We start from the raw sequence: 23,776 nt of genomic DNA on the forward strand, positions 1-23,776 counted from the left end.
TGCTGAGGCCCAACACTGATAGAGAACAGGCAGTGAGAATTGCCCTCTAAGTAGTTTCCCCCTCCTCGCAGAAGTGTAACTGGTGAAGAAGCAGATAATAATTTTCTCCCTTTCCAGGCCTTTGCTTTTAGAAGATTCAGCTTGGAAGGCTGTGATCTGCTTAATCAGTTTGCTATTACTGGGACTGGTGTTCAGAGTGAATTTCATTATATCAGTTTATTATCTTACCAACCAACCTCAGTAATCAGAGGGTGAAAACACTGAAAGAAAATGAAAACTCGTGTAAGTGCTGCCTGTTTAGATAACAGCACATTTTGGTCTTCAAAAGTATTGCTCATCTGCACAAAAGAACAGGGAGAGCAGTTAATTTGAATGATGTGGAGCTTTCTGTTTCAGGGAGGCCTGGCTTGCACATTGTGAGAGATTCTGGAAAAGCATAATTCATTCTTAAATTGTTAAACAGCATATTAGGGCCAAATATCTTAATGATGATGAATGGATTGATTTGTAATCTTAAGCATTTCTGTGTGTGGGAGGGTGGGGATGGGAGGCTGAGAGAACCTGTAAACAAATGACAGGTTAACAGTTGCACTTCAGGTTTTGGTGGTTGGAAACTATCTGTCTGCTTGAAAAAAAGGAATTCTACAGATCCTGCAGTCCTTTCCTGTGCCCTGCTACAAGTTTCCTTGCTATGCTACAAGTGGTCACCAGGCTAATGGCATCTGAGGACAGCTGTAAGCAGGGCTGCTGCTGAAACCTCTCTGTTCCCTTCACCCAGGGTTATTTTACAGCTCATAATAAAGAAAGCAGTAGGTCTTGACTGCTTCTGCTAATGTATACACTGTATATCAAGTTTATTGCAAAGTCTTGTAGCAAGCTACCAGCCTGATTTTTAATCTGCAGATAATCTTGTTCTCATTTATATGGTTGGGCTGCATTACTTTGCCCAGCGTAGGAGCAGGCATTGGAATCCATCCAGGTCACCTAACAACTTTCATTAAAGAAAATTGCCCTTGTAATAAAAATTACTTGGTGTGACAAGATTCTGTAATATATTTTTTTAGAGTCTCATAAAATTTTATAGCAGTTAATGCCTCCTGTTTGTTTTGTTTTGTTGTGGTTTTTTTTCTTTTAAAAGCAAAAATTGACTTAATTGTGACAGTACTTGTAATAGAATGAAATATTTTCTACCTGGGTGTGTAGAGGCCAGACTGGGGGACAGGAATAGCTCAGGGATAAGGAAATAAGAAAACCTTTTATTTAGAAAGCACATTTTGTTGTGGTTTGTATGTCTTTTGTGAGGTTGCTTGAAAGTCTGTGACTCTTTAGTAAGGGCAAACAGATACAATAAAGCCTTCTCACTTGCAGTTCATGTTACAGAAGTCTAAATCTTTAAAATACCGTGATCAATCATGGACTTTTCTGCAGTAATTGGGAGCAGTGTACCTGAGCATCATCTCTCCTTGCTCTAAGGAGATACCCATGTATATTTTACCTTGGGTGTAGATTAAGTAGGGTGTACCTCCTGGTACAAGCTTATATATGCTTGAAGTGATGATTGTTTGTTCTCTTTTCTGATAAACTAATGCTTTGTGATAAATTAAAAATGATAAGGGGTGAGCTAGCTGTGATGTTAAACAGTAGTGGCTGCTTTTTTAATTTTTTTTTCCTTTCTTTATAAGTCTAACCACTGCCTCAGGAGGAAGGCAGCTGCACTAATAATGTATCTATTCTCTATAGAAGGCCCCCATTTGAAATATCTGTAATTGAGTGGACAAAATTTCTGGTTGTTTGAGAGGATCTATTCAGAAAAGAGTTGAAAAGGATGAGGGGAAAGTGAAAAGTGTGCTAGATAGCAAGAAGTACTAAGGGCTCTGTTGGGCAGGGAAACCTACATAGCTACTGTGGGACAATTAGACTTGTCAGGCAAAACACTAAAATGTTAAATAGAGCTTTGAAAAGGGCAAAGAGCTTGCTAGGAATACTTTAAAAGCAAAGAAGCTGATACGGGTGATCTTTGAAGAATAACAGGTGATGGCTGCTTCAAAAAGGTGGTGCAGAATGTGTGTTAGTCACAGGAATTTGAAGCACTTTTTTCCTCCAGTAGCTAAAACCCTGAAGCACAATTGCTGGGTTGGCACCATGGAGGAGAGCTTATAACTTAGTTTCTTTTATTTGCCCCTTTGCTCTTTTTAAGAGAGAAATTCCAATCCCCAGCTTCCCTGGTGCCCTGTTCAGGGCTCTTCCACACAGTCTGCCTTTTCATCCCTCTCCTTTCATGCCTGCTTTGGAAGCCAAGGAAGACTGCTGTATGGATGGAATGGATGTGTGATAAACCTGTGAGATTGTTTGTAATGGAATGATTGCCACTACCCAAGTTTGTTATGTCAGATTTTAAGATTAGCTAATTATTTAGATTTGACAAACCAGCTTGTGCCTAGCAAGGGTTGTTTCCTCAATCAGTTGCTGATGGAAGCTGATAGTGTGGTGCATTAATGAACAGTTCCTGGCACACTCTGAATGGGGTTTGCTGTCAACTAAGTCAAAACTTCAGATGCCTAAAGATCAACCCATTAGTGATGATTAGGCTGGTGTCAGCTAGTAGCCTATTTTTAGGTTTTTCTTTGGTGCTTCACTCTTTGATGTAAAGACAGCTGTGTGCCCCTCACTCTTTATGTAGACCAAGCTTTTTATTTCCACATCTAAACAAGCTGTCCATTGTTTTGATCACTCAGTGATCCTTTTCTGCTGGTCTCCTGTTTGAATCCTTGTTAATTGTGGTGACTGCAAATGTCTGTGCTAATTCAGATGTGGCTTCAGTCTATATTCAGTAGCAAAAATATTTCCATATTTAAATGCAAATATCGCCTTTGATAAGCATTCAAATAGCCACCCAAATATATACAGTGGCTATGCTTGCCTTGTCAGCTTGCAGTGATGTCTGACTAGCTAGGCTGTTTGCTGGGTTTTATTTATGCATGGTTGGTTTTTTCTGTGTTTTGAAGGAAGAAAATTCAACTTAAATGTACTGGGTGCAGTTTACTTTTGAAGGTAAATTATCTTGTGTCTCTTCCAAGCTTCACTGGTTTTCCAAAAACATGTTTGAGAGCACCTACTCCAGTGAAGTTCTCTCACACTTTAGCCTGCCTTGTAATTCTTTTTCTTATTCTGCTCCTTGCTTTATCCTGAATTCTTCCACCTTCTCGTAGTTCCCCTCCCCCCCCCCCTTTCTTTTTTTTCTTATTGGTCCTAAGGTTTTGGAACATCTTCAGAAGCTTTGATTAAGCAATAATTTTTAAACCCTGAATTCAAAATAAATCATTCTTTCTTTTTTTCCCTGTTGCCACATTTGTTAACTGTTAGGCCAAACTTCCAAAGAAATCTCCCGGTAATCAAGGAGCTGAATTTTTAAGAAATGATTTGTTACAGTGTTGAAATTTCTCATTTTCATACAGAACACCTGAAGAAACGCCTGGAAGATTATATGGCCCAGTTCCCCAATGTAAGAATCCTCCGAACCAAAAAGAGGGAAGGGCTGATAAGGACTCGAATGCTGGGGGCTTCTGTGGCCATAGGGGATGTCATCACCTTCTTGGATTCCCACTGTGAGGCCAATGTGAACTGGCTGCCACCTCTGTTAGGTAAGCTTGTGGTGCTGTACATGGCTGGAGCCTGACCTGCTAGAGAGCTGGCAACAGATGTTGGTGTTGGATCAATTTTATTTCGCCCCTGCTGCTTTCCCCTCATGCTGTTAGTGGACAGAAGAAAGATGAAATGCCTTAAAAGAGAAAACAAACAAAGCGAACAAAACCCCCCAAAATAACCAGCCAGAAGACTCAGGTGAATTGCTGTCAACTTGTAGCCTTTAATACAGGATTTTTTCAGTTCTAGAGGCCTTCGCTGTAAAATAAACCCTATCATACTCTTTGCTTAATTAAAGAGCAGAGATAATATTCTTCTCTTTCCTCACTAAATTTAATTTTATATGATTTAGAACTTGCTAGAAGAGTAAACTATTCCATGGTTCAACAGCTGCAGAGAGAAATGGCTTTATGATGCAGGGAATATCTGGATAGTTTTGAGTGATTTTAGGGGTTTTTTTCCTCCTATATAACTATATTTAACTTTATAGTCTGCAAGCCTGTGGAAAATACTACTTGTGAATGACAGCTGCTGGTGTTTATTAGCAGAATATGTGCAGTCCTTTCCAAAGGCAATGCTTTGTCTTTAAAGGGACATCAGTTTTACAGTGTCAGTTCTTGTCAAGGATAATTAAGCTAAAGAGGCAGTGCCTTCTGTTTCTGATACCTGTACCTCTGGCTGGTACCAAACTCTAACCAGCCCTATCACAAGTGAACAACCTGTCAAAGCTCTCTATGAGATGTCTCTGTTAGATAAACTGTGGCAACAATAATTAAGTGGATATTTAAGAAGAACTAGTCAGTTTTTTTCAGCAGGATTCTTGCATGGTAATACTGTTCCTTTCACTAGAGTTTGTATCTGGAAAAAGTGTAAAACCATTTACAGCTTCATGAGCCCCAGGGAGGGAGGACAGAATTAGCTCAAATGCCATTTAAATGAGAACACCTGGGGTATGCTTTAATTTTAAAGCATAGGTAAGATTTCTTTTACACATGCATTGAAAGCTGAAGTGTCATTTGTCACCTCTGCTCTGAAAATTAACATTGAACAAGAGACTGTCTCAGTAATAAAGTATTTAAGAAGTTCCAGATGTTTATGCAGGAATTAATCCTGTCTTTCTTCCATCCAAAAATACAAATGTTGAAGGGAGGAGGTACATTTGAATTTCTTGACCCTGCTGAGAGTAGTTATGCCATTAGTCTGCCTCGCTTCCTGCCAGATTCTGGCATAGCAATTAAAGCTCAGTGGTACAATGGGTTATGGCTCTGGCTTTCAATCAGTGCAGAACAGGTTCACATCTCGGTCACTTCTTAAGGTGAGGACTGTTCACTAAGTGCAGGATTGTCTGGTTGTGTCTTTTGATTCTTCCTCTGTGTGACAGTCACTTTAGCATGAGTGTCTTCTTGAAAAATCTCCGTAGTTAGAGCTTAAATCTCTGTATTGCACAAATATGAAAGAAATTTGTATGAATTAGAGCATCCGCCCAAAGAATAGTAACAGGAATAAAGCTGTGTCAGTCTTGGACAACCTGATATTTTGATCCTCTCTTTTATAATTTCATGGTCAAGAGAACCAACTGGTGCAGAGTTTCTAACGTGTTTCTCCAATCTTCAGATCGCATTGCCCGAAACCGCAAGACCATTGTTTGCCCCATGATTGATGTTATTGATCATGACCACTTTGGATATGAGACTCAGGCTGGAGATGCAATGAGAGGTGCATTTGACTGGGAGATGTATTACAAGAGGATCCCTATTCCTCCTGAGTTACAGAAACCTGATCCCAGTGATCCTTTTGAGTAAGTTACTGAAATGTAGTGTGGTAAGAGCCAGCTAAGAAAACATCCTGTTACTTGGGTTGGTTTTAGACATCAGTTGGAAGCTGATGTTAAGCAACTTGCTTTTTGGCAACTGTTTGCTTTGTTGGTTTAAAATGCATTTTGTAGTAGTTGTGATCACTCCCCTTTTCATTGGTATTTTTTGCCACCATAATTCTGTAAGAATTTAACCTTATACTTTATACTGTGTAACATTTAATGTCATTTATTACTGAGATCTTTCAAACATAACTTAGTATCCCTAATGCTCTGCCAAAACCAACCAGCCAGTGGCAGCTTATATGTTGTTGCCAGGTGCGGAAGGGGAACAAAACCCAGCTAAATTAATACAGCAGTTTTGATAAGTGCATTGCAGAAGTAAACGTGGAATGAAGTTGTGTTTTGCTGTTGCTGGGCCATTCTGCTGTCCTTTGTACTTTTGCAGTGTTCCAGAAAACCCCAGTAAAACACCCTTTTAGGTCCAAGCTTAATGACCTGATCATACTACTGAAACAGCACCTCATGCGCTGCATGTGGGTCCCTCTGAGAGAAGTTATGTCTGTCACCTGCTGGGGAACACTTTTGCCTGTTTGGACAAGAGGCATTGACTGGTTCTGGAGGGAGCCCAGTCTGGTCCTCATTTGCAAGTGGGAAGTTAGTAGGTAATGGAAAAGCAACTGTTTGATGCTCCAACAATGCTGCAAAGGCACCAGGAATACTGGGTGGTGGAAATGTTTTTCAGGTCTTTCTTTGTTTTTTTACATGTTTAGCTAGAGATCTGTATCTTTGAATGTGTTTGTAATATGGAGTCTGGTTTTTCCTTAAGGTCTCCTGTAATGGCTGGAGGACTGTTTGCAGTCGATAGAAAGTGGTTCTGGGAGCTGGGAGGGTATGATGCAGGTCTGGAGATATGGGGAGGAGAGCAGTATGAAATATCCTTTAAGGTGAGCTACGTTCTCTGGAAATTACTTTTGTTTTGAAAAGTAAGAATTTTTCCAAGGCACAGAATGTGAATGATCTATCTTGTCCTTGCTTTTGCGTGTGACTGAAGGTGAAAGAGCTGGGAGTAGTAAGATAGTGCACAGAAGAAGCAGCGATGATGTGCCCAGTCATTTGTGAGGGTCAGTTTTGGAGCATGATTAGCTGGGGAGTCCCCTGTTCTGTGGTCACAGCTTCAGATGCATGTGCTCTTCTCAGCAAGGGTAAGTGGAGCTTGCTCTCACTGTAAGGCTTCTTAGCACTTACTCTGGCAAGGTGATTGAACACTCTTGTTCAGGAAAGGAGGATTCAGGTGCCTCAGTGTCTGCCCAGTTGAGTACCTCAGTCCTGAGCTTGAGTTCCCAGAGGTGGGAGTAACTTACTGTCTACAGTCAATTCATTTGACTCTTGGCTGCAAGGAAGTGAGACTATTAATTACCCTGTAAGAAATGTTCAACAATTGGAATATTAATGCTGTTGCTGGCAATGACTTTGGATCATTGTCTGGCTTGGGGACGGTTCTGTTACTTACTGATTGACCAAACTGATCAGTTGAAGGATTTCAAATGTTAGCCAGCAGTAACAAGACACTGTGAGCCAGGAAGACTGCTAGTTACCTGTGTTGTCTTGGAATAGGGCCCTCTGAAATTCATTCTTTGAAACCCAGTGTAATCCTTTCCACAGCCTGGAGCAAGCAGAGTGAAGATTTCTCTGTTAAACCTTGTTTGTGTCACCGTGTGGTTGAATATATATAATTTTATGGGTGTCTGGATGCCACTGAACTAAGGTAGTTGACCTTAGTACAGGAGTTAGGGATGCTAACATAGTGCACAGTTTAGCTTCTGCAGCTAAAATCCATCTCTCCCCTGGGGAACAAGTCATGGCTGATCTCTTACAAAAGATTCCTAAATCTCTGTGCAATTCAAAGGCAAAGCAAACCATATTCAGGAGGCTGTATTACCATACATACATACCATGTACTACTGCACAGCAAACAATGCAAAAAAAGACAGTGCTTTCAAGACTATGTCTCTTCTTCCGTTGTTTGTTCACAAAAAAACCCAACCCTAATTAATAAAGTCACATTGGAGGTCCCTTGTCCTATGTAATGAAAGGAGGAGGGGAGGGGTGGGAGGCACCCTCTTTGAAGCTGTCATTACTGTTAGAGACCATTTTTTGTTGTTGTTGTGCTGCATGTAATGGAATTGTGTAGCAGTTATTCTCTGTGGGGGGCAGTGGCATTATTCATCCTCTTTTCCTTGGCCCTTTTTGAAAATCCTGGTTTCCAAGAGCAATGACAGTGGCTGGACAAGCCCTTTGTCTCTAATGCCCCAGCAGACAGTCACACTGCCTGAGCTGCAGGAAATAAGACTGCTTCATTCATCTGTTTGCTTATCCTCTCCGAAACACACTGTTTTATTTCAGCCCAGAGATGGTAATTTATGGAGGGATAAATTTGCTTTAATTAATCTCTGCAAAGACCCCCTTTTTCTTTCTTTGTGCAACAGAAAGATGAAGTTTTAACTGAAAGAGGCCCAGTGTATTTTCTGAAATTAAGATAAATTGATACATTCATCTGTGGCTGACACGTTTAATAATTCTGCTGGAACTGCAAGAATAGAAGGTTTGTTCGTGGAATTTATGAAGCTGTGACATTTCCTGGAGAGCTTAGAGCTATGTTTTTACCTTTGGAAGCAGACTGAGATTTTGTAGGTAAAGGGCCATTGTCATGCAATTTAAAGCTCTGGTTTTAGACATGGGGTACCTGCTTACACATTATTTATGACCTAGTGGAAATTCAGATTCTAAGTGTGCCTAATTTACAGCCCAGCTTTAGCAAAGAATCCATTCCTGTGCCTGGGAGTTGTGGGTGCAGGTTCTCTTTTTGTACCATGGATATTAGGTCAATTTTATCAGATGTGTCTCTCTTGAGAACAGATTTTTTTCTTTTCTTCCCGTAAGCATATTCGTTTGGCCATGAATGGACTGTGCTTTACAGGGTTGTGGTTTTTTTTTGCCTTCATTTTAAAATCCATGGTTCTGTTGCTGAGAAACTGGAAATAAACAAGTTTATTTAGGAGCCTCTTGCCTTTCTGTTTTGAACTCATATGTGTTTCTTTCAGCAGCTGCTCTGCTTCCATCTGAGAAGAAACTTTCAGGCTGAAAGCAAGCTAACAGAGAAACTATCAGTGTTTAGCACCTCAGAAAACACTTAGCCAGAGGATGGATCAAGCTATTTTTATTGCCTTTCTCCTTGTATGAAATGTATTCACCAAACATCAATAGAAAACACTGTGTGCTGGAGGGACAAAAGAATTTAAATGAACTCTAAATGAGAAACAAAATTTCTAACCCTAAGTGCTGGTTGGTAGTTTTTTGGGTCTTATACATACCTCAAAACAGAAATGACTATGTTAGAAATGAAGGAGTTGGTTTATCCATTCCATATTGAGGCAGACAACACACATTTCTTCCTTCTCTTTATTTGTATTCCCAGAATAGCTCAGTGTCTATAAACCAATACTTCTACAGGTCAGGGGTCTTCCAGTTCCAGATCATCTTCCTCTTACAGTCCTGAATTTTAGTTGCAGGCATTACCCTTGTTCAAATAAGCCCCATTTGTTTAATGAACCCTGTTTGCAGGGTGCTCCAGGCAAACTGCTCTGCAGATGTGTATGGCATAAAAACCATTCCCCTCCATCTCAGTGGATTACCAAGTGTTGACCTTTGAGTACATTCCTGTACTTTGGAGGAAGGAGATATATACAAGCACACACAACTAATTCTATGCAGCACTTGTTACCTTTCCTTTCTGATGCCCCTAACTCTGTAGTTGTTATTTCTCTGTTCATTGGACTTAATCAAGGTGGTTTGTTTCTTTTGCTTTTTAGAAGTCACTTCCATACTTCTCCTCTTTTAGAGTTTTTCCTGGTCTTTTGTGTCTTTCTGCAATGATAGGAACAAAACTGAATACTTTACCTGAAGTGACAATATACCTTTTCTCATCTAAACACAGCTTAATAACTCTGATTTTCTGAATGCTTCTGCATACTCCACAAATACCTATATTCTGTTGTCTACATAACCACTTCGTTTTCTTTGGGATTGATATATTTAATTTGGAGCAGTATATGAAGAATTTAAACTGTTCCTTTCTGAAAATACTACTTTGTGCAGCACTTACCTATGCTCAGTTTTGGTTTAGTTTTTGGTGCTTAGTTCTAAAGCTCTCAGCTGCAGTATGGGGTGACTTCTTTCTTCCTATCTGGTGATGCAGAGATCAGTTTCAGACCATTGACTTGAATTTTTGGCCTCTCTTCACCCTGTGTGCTTGGTTCAGATTCCAGAGTAGCCTCCCACAAAGCAGCAGCTGGAAAGTGGACTCCTCCACCCTCAGACATGTAATTATTGGAAAGTGTTATCATTACTCTAAAATGCTCGAGGGTAAGGAGGGGCTGTGCTGTTGTGTGCTGAGTGAGAGAAGTCATTGTGCAAACACAGATCCCAGTGCCTTTTGAGCTACCTTAATCTTTTATAGAACAGCAAATCACAGCTGGAAAGCAGCTGATGCTTACAATACAGAGGATTATGATTTTCCTGAATTATTGGCTGCCCTTGCTTTCATCCTCTCACCTACCTTCTTATGCAGAGAAACTCCCTTGACTTATCCACTGTGTCCTTTTCTTCCCACCTTTCAGCGTATGCTAAAACAACCAGCCAGCTTCTCTCCCTTGGTCTGTCCTGGGGTCTTTATTTCTGTTGTGGCTTGCAGAAGCAGCTTTCTTTTCAGGGCTGGGCTCTTTTCCTTTGTGTCCTTTCCCTCTCTCAGGAAGCATTGGCTCATCATCGTGCAGTCATTGGAAACCATAAACCTTGTATACCCAAATAATTTGTGTTCACACACAGACTACTACAGTATTGTATTGTGTGTCTGAGAGGAGAGGTTCTACTGTCTTATGTGACATTGTTTTCTGAAATAGCAGGAGGGGAATTGGATCAGTATAACATTCCCATGCAGAGAATAGGTGGCATATTATCTTGTGCTTTCATAGCATAGTAGCAGAGTCAAAGGCTCTTGAGTCACATTATGAATATGGAGTTACAGCTCTCCAGGCTACAGAGAAGATGGAAGTAATATCACTGGTGTTGTTATTCTACTTGCCTTATAATATGGTGGGTTTTATTAGGGTGAGATTGTGGCCTTAGAGAAATCTGCTGCTTATGCCCACTGACCTCAGTGTAGCCAAGTTTTCTTTTAATTCTAGCAGATGTGTCAGCTGCTAGATTCCTAGCTCAAAATGTAGAAGGATAAAATTTTGCCTGAGGAGTAAGAGAAATTTCCTGGTCTTTCCTAATGAGATCTGATCAGATCGTTGTAGAAAGCACTGCCTGCCTGCCTGCCTGACCAGCTTTAATTCTTGTTCTTACAGCATTCTGGTAAATGGCTGATTGAAATTAAGCACATCAAGTTCAGGCTTTGATGTTTACTGTCATGTCACCCAGGGAGATGAAGCACTATCTCACCTTTCTGTAAAACAGCAGCAGGGAGAAGCAACTGGATTCCCTTACCTAAGGAGAACACAGTGACAGTATCACTGTGAAGGCACCAGGTGCTGTCCTACAGAACTCCACTGTTTCAGCTGTTTGGCAGCACTGTATTTTTAGCAGTGTAAGTTCTGGTGTGTCATGCCCGTGGCCTGTACCCTTGTTTAAAAACAACCTAATATTACTAAATGTGTGGAAGCATTTCCTTGGCTAGCATGCAGCTGTTTTGAGTTTATGTCACTGAGTTATTCCTTGACAGACCCTTGGATGTGATTAACCTGACCTTTAGCTCTAGCTTTCTAGTGCTTTTGTTAGCTGTGTTTTACCAATGCATGTCACGCTCTTCCCCTCTCCCCCTTCTTCCAGTTTTGTAGATAAGGACTGGTAATTGTCTTTATGGAGGTTGTAATGGGCTCTGTCACCACACAAAGCAGCTCACTAATAAAATAAATCAAAGCAGCAATGAATGAATGGAAAGCATGCTTTTAAAATTAGATTTGTTCTGCAAGTGCCATACTGTCACTTGCAGCATAAGATAATGTTAAAGAGGCACTGAGTTGGCAAAGTACCTTGAAAGGGTCACTGAGCTCTGCCAGTGGGAATTAGGAAGCTTTCCATTGCTTCCATGCAGCACTGCTTATTGAAGCATCATTTGGGAGTAAATACTTTAGGGCATGATTAGGAAAAGAGCATGTGAAGCTGGTCTTAGGTTTTGTTTATTCAGTAACTCAGTTCTAAGTCGTTTTTCTCATATTATTACATGTGCCTATGTAATGTCATCTGTGCCTGGAGTCTTGTACCAGCTTGGAGCTCTTGGCCCAACATTTCACCAGTACTGTGTAGCTTCCCATCCCCCCTTCCTCTCCAGTGTAGCACTGGGTAGGTCAGTGCTGTCTGCATTACTGCCTCCCGAGCCCTGCAGTGTAGCAGCAGTGCTCTCCTCTCCAGCTGCATCCTGAAGGAAGTCTGAGTTGAGCAGTCACAGCAGCCTGACTAAAAGCCTTCCCGTAGGGATCAGGGGCAGGTGAGGCATCCTGTGGACAGGCAGCAAGGATAACAAGCTGGAGTTTGCTTTGGTGCTTGTGTTGCACTGAAATGCAGCTGCTAATGGGGCTTTCTTGATGCAGCGTGTGTAAGAATGTGAGTTGCTGAAGAGTGTGTCTGTGCAGCTGAGCTCTGGGCTTCTTCATCTGTTGCTGCACCTTTTTATGGTTCCTGGATCTATAGATCTGTGGCAGTTCCTAGATCCTAGATCTGTGGCAGCTCTTACAGTCTTGTACAAACCATTTCTGTCATAGAAACACAAAATATCCCCAAATCCTTGTTTTCTCAGACCACCTGTTAATTTCCTAGCACTGTGGGAATTGCACTGTGGGTCTCTGCAGTGAAAAGCATAGTAGCTACCACATAAAAAGTATTTCTAATTCCACTGGCAACTTCACAGAAGCTGAGTGCTGGTTCCCTTTTTAGTCTTTATTTTTTCTGTATCAGCCTCTCAAGACACAGCAGGGACAAAAGGAATAAAATTCTGTGGAAGGACTGTTTGTCAACTTTTTTCTTGTCTCTCTCACCCTAACGACATGTAATTAAACACCCTGAACTTTTGAAGTTGCCTGTGAAAAATACTCCTCTAACTGAGAGCAACCAACCCCCATTAAGTTACACACAGTCAGCAAATGATGGTAATTATTAGGGCCAGCAGACAGAGCTGAAACTCCAGAGGACTTTAGTGTCAGAGCTAATAGTTATGCAGCAGCCTTAGCCAAATATTTCTCTTCCGAGCTAAGTATTTAATATTGTCACTGTAGAATATTAATGGAATTGCCTGCTATGTGTGAAGCTGTTGACTAAGCTCATTGTACAGTGAACTGTGGTGGCTCAAATTAGCCACAGTGAAGGGAGAGATCAAGAACACTGCACCAGCCTGCAGCACCCGCAGGCTTTCTTTAATGCTACTGCCTTCAAGGCATTAACATAAGATCTGGGGACAAAATGAAGGGCAAGAGAGTGTCATGCTTCAAGAATTCAGAAAGTCGTTTGTTTTGCATACTGAAGAATACTTTTTCTTTAAGTATTGATTATATATCTCCGGGAAGCACATAGGAATATATTTCTTAAACCTAATGAGGTAGATTGGCTGTTTGGAAAAAGATTTCCTTTGGTCTCACTTGGACAAAAGTATTACATCTGTGCTGTAAATAAGGAATAAATGAAGTTATTGCAGAATGTTAGTGTGGAGCGAAATGTGGATATGGGGAAGGGATCTTCTGGGCCTAAATTAGACATTAACCAAGCATCAGGGTAGTCTTCAACTTGCAGAGTGTTCCAGTGACTTTCTGAGGGCTTTTCACCAGGCAGGGATTCCTACTTTATTGCAAGGCTGCAAAAGTCATGAGTGCATGTCAGCAATGAAGCCATATGACAGCAGTAATAACCTGGGGAAAAGTAGCAGTTTCTTCTCATTTCTAGAGCTTGAACAGGCTCATGAATTTCCTGTAGTGTTTCACATAACACATGACCTATAGGGGTGCCCTCCCTTTTACAGCAACTTATACAGCCTACACCCAGGTTTTATACAGCAGTTCAGTTTAACTATTGTTGTAACAGCATATACCAATTTAAAGAATGCTGTGTGCTTTTCTCTGGGTACTTGGAATTTTATTCTGTTCTTTTCTCCAAAGAATGTGAAATTATTCTGTTTAGCCATTGGGCTTCACAGCACTTGGGCTAAATCAAAGCTTGCTGCATGGCTCTAATCAGCTAGTTACAGGATTTTAGACTAAGGCAAGAAGGGGAAGATACTTGGGAGAAGGTATACTTTAAAAAAAATAAGAGTTAATCTTTTTCATTACTTGGAATGTTTTTTTTCTTTATTTTTCTCCATATAACCAAGAGTGAATCTTTATCTCTGCTGTCCCACAGGTATGGATGTGTGGGGGTCGCATGGAGGACATCCCTTGCTCCAGAGTTGGTCATATCTACAGAAAATATGTTCCATACAAGGTTCCAACAGGAGTAAGCCTGGCAAGAGTAAGTGGCAGTGTCCCCATGACAGATGTCTGACTGCAGTGTGACCATGCTATTGGCTCATCTCACTCCACACTGGGAGACAAATGCTGTTTTTGTTTAGTGGTCAAATTGAGCAGTTTTGCAGTGGTGGGTATGTAACACAAAGGGAAGAGAGCCTGGGGGAGGTGCAGGCTGATGCAGGCAGCTGTCAAGGCTCCATTGGCCATTCTGGGTGTTGGGAAGAGGCTTTGCAATCAAGTACTGGCTGTGGAATCACGAATAAAAACAAGATATGGCTTTATGTGTGTAATATCTCAGTCATTTTATAGCTGTGCTCTCCATGAGCAGCAGGTTTCAGTGTAGTGATTGTGTTGTGGTGATTGAAAGAGCTCTTAGCTTCAAGCATCACAGACCACTAAATGGGCAAGCTTTAATTTTCCACTATGGAATGTCCTGTGCCATCTTATTTCTTATCTAGTGTCACCCGAAGAGGAGAAAGGGCTTTTGCCCGTCATGCCCTAGCATTCTCTAGTTAATTTCTACATTGAGAAGGGATTGTATTGCCCTCTGGTGGGGGAAAAAAATCATAGAAGGAACGCTGCAAAACTAAAAAGCACCAAAAAGGATCCTGCTGTTCTGCAGTCTCGGGCTTACACAGTGTTAAAATGTTTCCCAGTTTAATAGCATTGCCCTGGTTACAGGTTTGGATTTATTACTCAGCCCAGCAATGACCTGTCAGAGCAATAGAGTGCTCTCCTCTTTGTGCCATCTCTTCAGGAAGGAGCTGTATTTCTTTTGATTCAGTGTTGAACTCTCTTGTACTCCCACAGTGCTGGAAGGAAATGGTGTACAAGTGTAGGAAAAGCTGTTTCTTGGCATCTAAGATGTTACAGTTGCCTTGAGATGAACATTTGCTCTTGTGTGTAACTGCATTTAGGGCAGGGTCAGCACACTGCCCATTCTTAACATCTTAATTTTGGGGGTCATAAATGACCACCACTGCTGAGTCACTGATGTATTGACTGCACAAGGCATGGTGCTGTTTGACACTGAGAATGTACCTGATGCTGCCAGAGAACAGTCCAAGGTCCAACAGTGAGTGTGTTGTAACAAGCAGTAGGGCCAGGATCTCAGGAGTGCAATGTTCATTGCTGTCTTGGAGTTACACAGTGGAATAAGCTTAACAGAGGTATGTGAAATATACTACTGCCAGTAAATAAACCCTTTACTTCTATTCTGACATGTGATTACCTGAAAATTCCACATATCTGCAGTATCTCGAAGTTTCTCTTAAACAGCTTTTTACTCAAGAAAAAAAGGAAAAATAGTGGCAAGAGAATATTGTGAACCAAAGCTTTCCAGAAGGGAGTCCTGCAAATCCTATTCGTAGGTGGATATAAAAGATGCAATAAGAAGGGTTTAAGGAAGCAGCTTTCTGTCAGGGACCTTTGAATGTCCAGTGGTATTTACCAGCACCATATTCTGACTAGCTTATTTACAGAAAAAAACCCTCAACTTTTGATTAATGTTGCTTTTCTTCACCACAAGGAACTAGATATAACAGCCAAACACCAGGATTCTGTTTTAACCTCAGCTAAAAGTATCTTTCTTAAAGTCTAGAGAATAATAAAAATCATCTTCATCCTGAAGCTAGAGAGAGAGACTGGATGTGAATAAAAATCCTTTCTGATCAAAAACATGAGAGCTGCTCTGAATGCTAACATCAGTAGATTGTGCAGTGTGTTCTCAGATGGTTTTTCCCCTCTCCTTCTCACCCGTGGCTGTTACCCACGCAGAACCTGAAGCGGGTGGCTGAGGTGTGGATGGATGAATATGCAGAGTACATTTACCAGCGCCGCCCAGAGTACCGGCACCTCTCTGCAGGGGACGTGGCTGCTCAGAAGGAGCTTCGCAACAGCCTCAATTGCAAAAGCTTCAAGTGGTTCATGAACGAGGTCGCCTGGGACTTGCCAAAGTTTTACCCCCCGGTGGAGCCTCCGGCAGCTGCTTGGGGAGAGGTAAGTTTGTGCTCTGGAATCTGCAGTGAGCAAACAGGCTGCCACTTGATTTCTTGAATCATAGAATCATAGAATTGGCTGGGTTGGAAGGGACCTCAGAGATCATCGAGTCCAACCCTTGAACCACCGTTGCGGTTGCTAGACCATGGCACTGAGTGCCACATCCAGTCTCATTTTAAATATCTCCAGGGACGGAGAATCCACTACTTCCCTGGGCAGCCCATTCCAATGTCTGATCACTCTCTCGGTAAAGAAGTTCTAATATCTAACCTAAATTTCCCCTGGCACAACTTAAGACCCTGCCCTCTTGTCTTGTTGAAAGTCGTCTGGCAAAAGAGACCAACCCCCACCTGCCTACAGCCTCCTTTCAGTTGTCTTACACATGTGCTCCACTACTGGTTTGCTCTGTGTAAGGTGGCAAATGTTTAAAGATCCTGCTTGATATGTTTCAAAGTCCGGAACTCATCTCCCATTATATTGGCCTGATCAAAGAAGGCAGGTAGGCAGCCATTTCCATTAGTGCAGAGCTACAGAGACAAGAGAGATTTGGCTTGTTCTGCATCTTGCATATTTAGTAGAAGGCAGAACATGCCAACAGGGAGGACCAGGGAGATGCAGCAGCTGAGCAATAGTAGAAATCTTTTATTTCCGAGGGGCTACACACCTGTGTTGAGCCACTCTCCTCCTTAGGTTTCCCATCTGAAAGCCAGGAAAAACATCCATGGGGTTGGGTGGGTTTTTTTGGTTTTTTGTTTTGGTTTGGCTTGGTTTTTTAAAGGGAAAAGTTCTGGGTAAAGAATCACCAGAGAAGTGAAGCTGTGGATTCTTACACATAACACTAAACGTAGTGGGTTCTCCAGTTCTGTAAATAATGAGTTTTTCTGTGTCCTGGAGATTATTGTGCAGCTGCTGATGGGTCCCATTTTGAGTTCCTGTGCTTTTTTCTAGCTGTTATCTGCCAGCACAGAAATAGTTATGTGAGGAATCTTAAAACTGTGTTTATTAAAAATACTGTGTCACTATTTGAGGCAATTTAAGCTTGCTTTCCTGTCACTTGGTAAGAGTGGGAGGTTCAGTGACTAATGTGCTGTTTCAGATACGCAATGTGGGAACTGGTCTGTGTGTGGATACGAAGCATGGAGCCCTGGGATCCCCACTGAGGCTGGAAAGCTGTGTGAAGGACAAAGGAGAGGCAGCATGGAATAACGTGCAGGTAAACAGTCCCTCTGATACATCATCATCCTCTAAATAAAGCTGGGGAGTGATAAGTTACAGGAAAAAATGCTTGAGAAGGAAGCTACTGCAGAACTCTGCCAGGTGAACAGAGGATGCTCTGGACATCAAGGCTTATTATGCTAATTAATGATACTTGATGGGCTTGTAGCAGGATGTGGCTTGTGCTTGTGGCAGTGTCTGGAGCCTGGCAGACTTTGTGCCGAGTTTTTGCCTCTACTTTGAAGTTCTCAGAGTGAGGAAAAGAAAGCACAAAAAAACAATATGCCAAAATAATAAAAGAAACCAGTAACAAGGCAGCTGTAATATGTAACAAAGTGAATATTAACTACAAAGGTTGTGCTGAAAGAAGTGATAGAGGAGCATCATGCATATTAATAAACCTGCAGGAGCATTCAATAACTGCTTACTATCATCTTTCTGACAGAAGGCAAATGCATTATAAACACCCAACCATTGCTGGAGAGAGATGAAACCAGTCAGGCTATATATTCACACACTCAACATATAAGGTGCCAGAAATGACAGCTTTATTGTAACAGAAGGGAAGGAAATACTAGTTTGTCTAAACTGTAGCAGCTGAGCTGAGAAAAGATCAAGAAAACAATGCCTCTATTACAGAGCCATGCATAACTCTTCAGGGAAATTACTTCAGTAGTGGGAGACAGAGGGCTGTCGCATACCAATTTTGATGCATGAAAACTAGGAACAAAACCAATTTACTCAAGCACAGTCCAAAACCAAGCTTCTATTTTGTCAGGAGGATCTTGGACAATTAGGAGGAGAAAAAGTGTTTTGAGCTTCTGCATGGAATTGAGCCTAAATCATTGTGGTAATGTCTCTCCTGAGAAAGGTTTGAAAGTGAGAGAGAACAAAGTTTCTTCTTCATGCAAAAGTTTTGTGCCATGCTGCTTCAAATAGTAGCATCTTGCTCATTACCTGTCTTTCTTACTGCCTCATGGGATGTCTCTGAAGAGAGGAACATTCCTCCATCTGTATCCAAAAGCAGCCCCAGAACAGCCTTCCCCTCAGGGACTGAGAGGCATGTGCTGGCTGATAGCCCTGCAGAACTACATTAGCTAGTGCTGCTCACAGAGGATACCTGCAACTTTGCTAGAGATGCAGAAAAAAAAAGAAAAGAAAGCAAAAGCTTGACAGCAGTCCGTGCCTTTAAACAAGTTTATCTTTTGTGGGCTTCAGTCCTACAGTGTTTAAATCATGTCAGAAGTCATGATCATCAGACTGAAAATGCAGCTTGACCACACTACTGTCTCAAGCCATGACTAAAAGCAAATAGCACAGGGGCAGTGCAAGGAACAGTGCATGCATGTGGTGGTACTTCCACTGGGTGTTCTCCTGTGGTCCAATCCCAGTGGCACTGGCATTTCCAGACCACATGTGCTAAGTTGTGCAGCATCGCTAGAGCTCAAACCTTTTCTCTTCTATTTTTTTTGTAGTATTTTTTCTTCCATTTCACCCAAAAGTGCAGAGAGATCATTGCAGGGTCAGTAGAAAAGAGCACCAGGCATTGCCCTAGTGATTGCCTTATGGACACTCTGGTGAAATGGGGAGCTGTGGGCCACCTGATCTCTTGTCACAAAAGGTGTGGGACAGACTCTTCTCAAGGTGACTGCAGGCTGCCTGTGCAGACTTGAGTATTTACTGCTAGCTTGAACTGGGAGCTCCAGCAGCTCTCAGTCTTTTTTGCTAGCTGTGAATTGCTGTAATTGGTCAGCTCCTCACTTAAACCCTGATGTATGTCTGCATTGCAGAGACATTCAAGGCTGCTATTAGTACCCAAGCTAAGGAGCATGGCTGTTTACAGCAGCACAGTCTCACTCAGCATGCTGTGTGGCAGTCTGCCGGGTAGCTGTAGCAGACCCCTACTCAGCAGTCCCTGTCCACAGAGGTGAAAGCAGTTTCCTGGACGATATTGTCCTCTCCCTGAAGCCATCCTCAGCCTGTGGGCAAAGAAGGGAATGTCTTTCTGCTGGTGAAAGTAGCCAGTGCCAGCCATCCTGAGGGTCCTGTTTATCCCGGCAGGTATTCACGTTCAGCTGGAGAGAAGACATCCGTCCTGGGGATCCTCAGCACACCAAGAAGTTTTGTTTTGATGCCATTTCCCACAGCAGCCCTGTTACCCTCTATGACTGTCATGGAATGAAGGGAAATCAGCTCTGGAGATACCGAAAAGTGAGTGTGTGTGCACATGCATATTCACATTTAAGGTGTCAAACTGCCTGTAAGCACTTAAGTTTCCTTAAAATGTCACCAGCCATGTTTTATTCCTTTTCTTCATGTAGCTTTGGTAAGAAAATCTGCAGACAATCTATTGTCATTGTGCCATTAGATACCTGTGATTAGAAAGAGGTGACTCCACTATTCCCCTGGTTACAAACATCTGGTGAGGATTGCTTTTCCTGCACTTGCTGAACAGAGGGACACTCTCCTTGCAGTCCTGTCCACAGCTGACAGTGAGGTGATGCAACACCCTTGCAAAACCTGTTTGCAGAGAAGAGTGCTGTGTTTATTGGTTTGTTCTGAAGACCAGATGATCATGCCAAAACTAGATAAGGATTTATTCACCCTACTAAACAAGGCTTTTGTGGCCAACAGATGAATTCTTGGTTAAATGTCCTATCCTAGTCCTTCCAATACGCATGCACAGTGCCTCCTGGGTGTGATTTACAGGAGGATGGGAGCCTGTGGGCTGGAGAACCTGGCTTCAGACATTGCCCAGAGCTTCTTGGTGCAGATAAGAGGATTGGGATGGACACTGTTGCAAGAGGTGGGAATAAACCCAGACACTTGCCCATCAGTTAAGTGTGAAACAAATTCCTCAGATACATCCAAGTGACAAAATAACTTGCTGTGGTTTTTAAGACTTCTCTCTCTGCTGGTTTTAGAAAAAAGTTTCTCTTCTCTGCTTAGCAACCTCACATCAAATTTCTCTTCTCCAGGACAAGACCCTCTACCATCCAGTAAGCAGCAGCTGTATGGACTGCAGTGAGAGTGACCGAAAAATCTTTATGAACAGCTGCAACCCTTCATCTCCAACACAGCAGTGGATATTTGAACATACAAACTCGACTGTCTTGGAAAAGTTTAACAGAAATCTTGATCTTTAAAGACTGATTATATATATATATATATATATTTTACAATTACAGTTTTTACTGGGGAGGGTTACAAAAATTTTTTTAAGAACACTTTTTTTTAAACAGTTAATGAAGGTAAAAGGGAGAATCTCAGGAGAAGGTAAATTAGCTGGCCAGTCTTTATTGCAAAGATGCTACATCCTTCTCTTCTGGGGATGGTGAATTTTTCAAGGCTTTGCCAGAACCACCACTTCTGTGCTGAGGCTGAACAGAAACTCTGTTTTTAGAGGAGTCTGAATGTGATTCAAATGGCTTTTTTTTTTTTTTTTAATTGTTTTGTTTCCCACCTGGGTCTGTTGTTAAATGATTTTATCTGGGACACTCCAGGACTTTTTGTAGCTGCTATACTACCCACTGAAGCATTCCCACATAGGTGCTTCATCTTCTAAAGTTCACCTAAGTAAAATTTTGGGTGCAAGGTTTAATCCTCTGACATCGTAGACATAAGAAAGAGGACTACCAAAATGGGACATGAAATTAATATTTCAATTTTTTTTCCCCTAAACTCAAAGATATTTCAGACAGGTTGAGTGTACATTGAGTATTATTACTTTTCAAATCATAGCTCTGATAAAGGAATGAGCTCATAGTGAAAGTGAAGTCAAGTGTTGGGAATATTGCTGCAGTTATTAATGAAGAGGAATGTGGGTTTATGGTCCATGCACTTTGCAGTTAGTTTGTCACTCACTGTTGAACCTTCAAGGTGAAAGATTAGCAGTCTATTTAAGTAAACACAGTTCTTACAAGTAAAGTTTTTTTTGCTTAGTCTTTTGTGATCAAGTTTCAAATTTGCCTCCTACTCAGCATCTTTTTTGCATGAACATTTCTAAGGTTTTCAGAGTTAAATCTACTACATGAAGACAACTTACATTTTTCCTTTAGCATTTTGGAGGCTGACTTAATTTACAGTTGGTGTGAGCAGAATAATTCAAGATAATTAAGTCAGAGTAGACATTGGCCATTGGTCTTTATCCATTTGTTCTTCAGTCAGTAGTTTGTTGCAGTCATGAGTTTGGTCAGTAGTGTTCTAGCTTTGTGGGAATGTGCTATTAATATATCCTCCTTTTCCAACATCCACAGCACTGTGCAGTTTACTGTCACTGGAAATGTGTTTGCTTAAGCAGAGAGATGGGATTGATGGCCAGTTTCATAGTGCCATGTGTCCAGAAACAAACAAGCAGGCTCCTTCTCTGCAGAGTCCCAGGAGAAACTTCTGATATTGCCAATCCTAGGATCAGATGTCTTTGAGGCCATGTAGTGCTGTGTCTGTCAGCTGGGAGCAGACTTAAGACACAGCTACCTGCCTCTTAAGTCCAGTGTAGTGACTATGAGGCTCAAAATAATTTCTCAATTTACTTGGCCCATGCAGTCACAAAGCAAGGGAAACAAGGGCACTGCGTTGCAGCTGGGACCAAGCTTGCCAGATCTGTTGGTGTCTAACACTTCAGTAGTGAAGAAAGAAAAAAGCTCTGGGTTGTCCCTGTAACAGTTTTGCAGGAGCATTGCTATGGAAGTGAGACAAATGTCAGACCTGACATCTTTCTTATGTTGTAGCTACAACACGTCTGTCATTAGGAGCCTTTTTAATTTCTGTGAGAGACAGAGCCACTTTCCAGTGCTTTGTGTCTGACTGGTGCTTTCCTTAAATTATTTGTGCTCTCATTAGTCTAGTAGTGCTGGTTGTTGATTGCTGGATGGACTAGATGTCTTTATGAATGTTTTAATACCTGTGGAACAAGAAGCTGTTTGTCTATGAGCAGTGCTAGTTTTTTATAACTGGGACACAATCAGCAAATTGTATAAATGGACTGCAGGTCATTCTGCTTGCAGCTTGCAACTGTGTGTGTCTTAGTTTTCTAATAAGAGGATTAGCTTCTGTTTCTAAAATGCATGGCTTGCTTTGTACTTGGGCTCACCTTGTAAAGAGAGTCCCAGCTGCTTGGCTTGCTGGATGCTTGCTTCAGAGAGAACTGCAGTACCAAACAGATCTTTTACCACTTAATGATCTTAATCTGCAGAGAAAGGACAGCTCTTAGCAGTATGCACCAAAACAGTAGGTGGTTGTTGAGGCAATTCCTGTTTGATAACTGACCAGTACGTGAAAACTGGAGCTTTAGTGTGACTGGTCCTACTGGGTCCTCTGTATGGTTGTTGGTCTGATCTGTTTTCTGAAGGTTTGGGATCTGTACGTGTGAAATGCCCCATGAGTTCTGTACACTTCTGGCTCACTGGGCTTTGAGCTATTATTTACATCAGTTATACTTTTCAGTACCCTAGAGGCTTTGATGACTAGGGCAAAGGCTTAATATAGCTAGCCATCCACTGACTGAAAAATAGAGAATAGTATTTCATTATCTACATCTTTAATTGAGCCTTTGCTAGTTAATTATTCCAATTACTTTTGGTTGTTTGTGAGCAAAGTTGTTAAAGCATTTATACATAAGCAAATCTTCACATCTGCATACAAGTCAAGACTGGAGACTAAATATCAGTGATTATCTAATGCAAAATAAATGTTTTCATATTTTTTTCCAAAAAGGTATCCAAAGCACCCTTCTCATCAAGGCTGCATAAATTCTGCTGCTTTTAAGTATCAGAATCCCAGACACCAGGGGAATCTCTGGATGTGTGTTATGTTGTATAATGATATTTTGATTTGCTCTTGAAGCTCTTGTTTATTTATATTGGTGCTAATCTCTAAGGCCTACAGAGTTAAGAGGTTTGGGGCTCTTATGTGTACAAAATGCCTATGCCTTTTTTTCATGCCTGGGTAACTAACTTTTTCACACCATGATAAAACAACGTGTGGGCCTTTACTGAAAGGGAAATACAGCATCATTAAAATAAAGATGTGCCTTTTAAAATGTAAATGTACAGCAAATGCTTAAACTTGAACCATTTCCTAGTGCCTTGCTGGACAAGAGAGAAGAGGGGAAGGGGTTGGGACACGAGGAAGTAAGAGCCTGATTCACAGCGTTTGTGGTTTTTAGAATGTCTGATTTAAGTGTAAAATTTGTGTGACTGACAGTAATTCAGGTGCTTTTGGGTTTCTTCTGTTAAATCAATATTAATGACTTGAGGGGGGGGGGTTGTCATGCCTAATAGAAAGGCTTAGAAAGCATAGGGGCTTCTTCTTGGTACACTGCAGCAACCAAAGCTAGAGCAGAGGATGTCTTGGTTGGATGTTGGATGTTTCACCACATGGTGAAGGCTCATGCATTTCATCAGTATGCAAGGTCCTGCTTTTTATTTTCTGAGCATCCAAATCAGAAATCAGAAATAGTCCTAAAGGCATATAGAATTTGTAGCAGGAGTGTCTTTCAGGAAGTTGATGCCTTGCATCACTGAGAAACTTTTTATTAAAGAGTGTGTTTAAA

General features: G+C 41.5%; 1 protein-coding gene across 1 annotated transcript in view; it reads left to right on the forward strand.

Annotated features, from left to right (window-relative positions):
- The window catches only part of GALNT10 (polypeptide N-acetylgalactosaminyltransferase 10), a 36,626-nt gene extending 14,123 nt beyond the window's left edge, over positions 1-22,503 (forward strand). The window contains exons 4-11 of the mRNA XM_030459219.1: positions 3,456-3,641; positions 5,257-5,440; positions 6,285-6,402; positions 13,904-14,011; positions 15,787-16,008; positions 17,105-17,221; positions 19,285-19,434; positions 20,202-22,503. Coding sequence (XP_030315079.1) covers positions 3,456-3,641; positions 5,257-5,440; positions 6,285-6,402; positions 13,904-14,011; positions 15,787-16,008; positions 17,105-17,221; positions 19,285-19,434; positions 20,202-20,369 — 1,253 coding nt within the window. The 3' untranslated portion in view covers positions 20,370-22,503. The remainder of the gene's footprint in view (positions 1-3,455; positions 3,642-5,256; positions 5,441-6,284; positions 6,403-13,903; positions 14,012-15,786; positions 16,009-17,104; positions 17,222-19,284; positions 19,435-20,201) is intronic.
- Positions 22,504-23,776: the final 1,273 nt, after the last annotated feature.

The sequence above is a fragment of the Calypte anna genome, chromosome 13 (assembly GCF_003957555.1).
Source record: "Calypte anna isolate BGI_N300 chromosome 13, bCalAnn1_v1.p, whole genome shotgun sequence".
In the NCBI taxonomy this organism is placed as follows: Eukaryota; Metazoa; Chordata; class Aves; order Apodiformes; family Trochilidae; genus Calypte; species Calypte anna.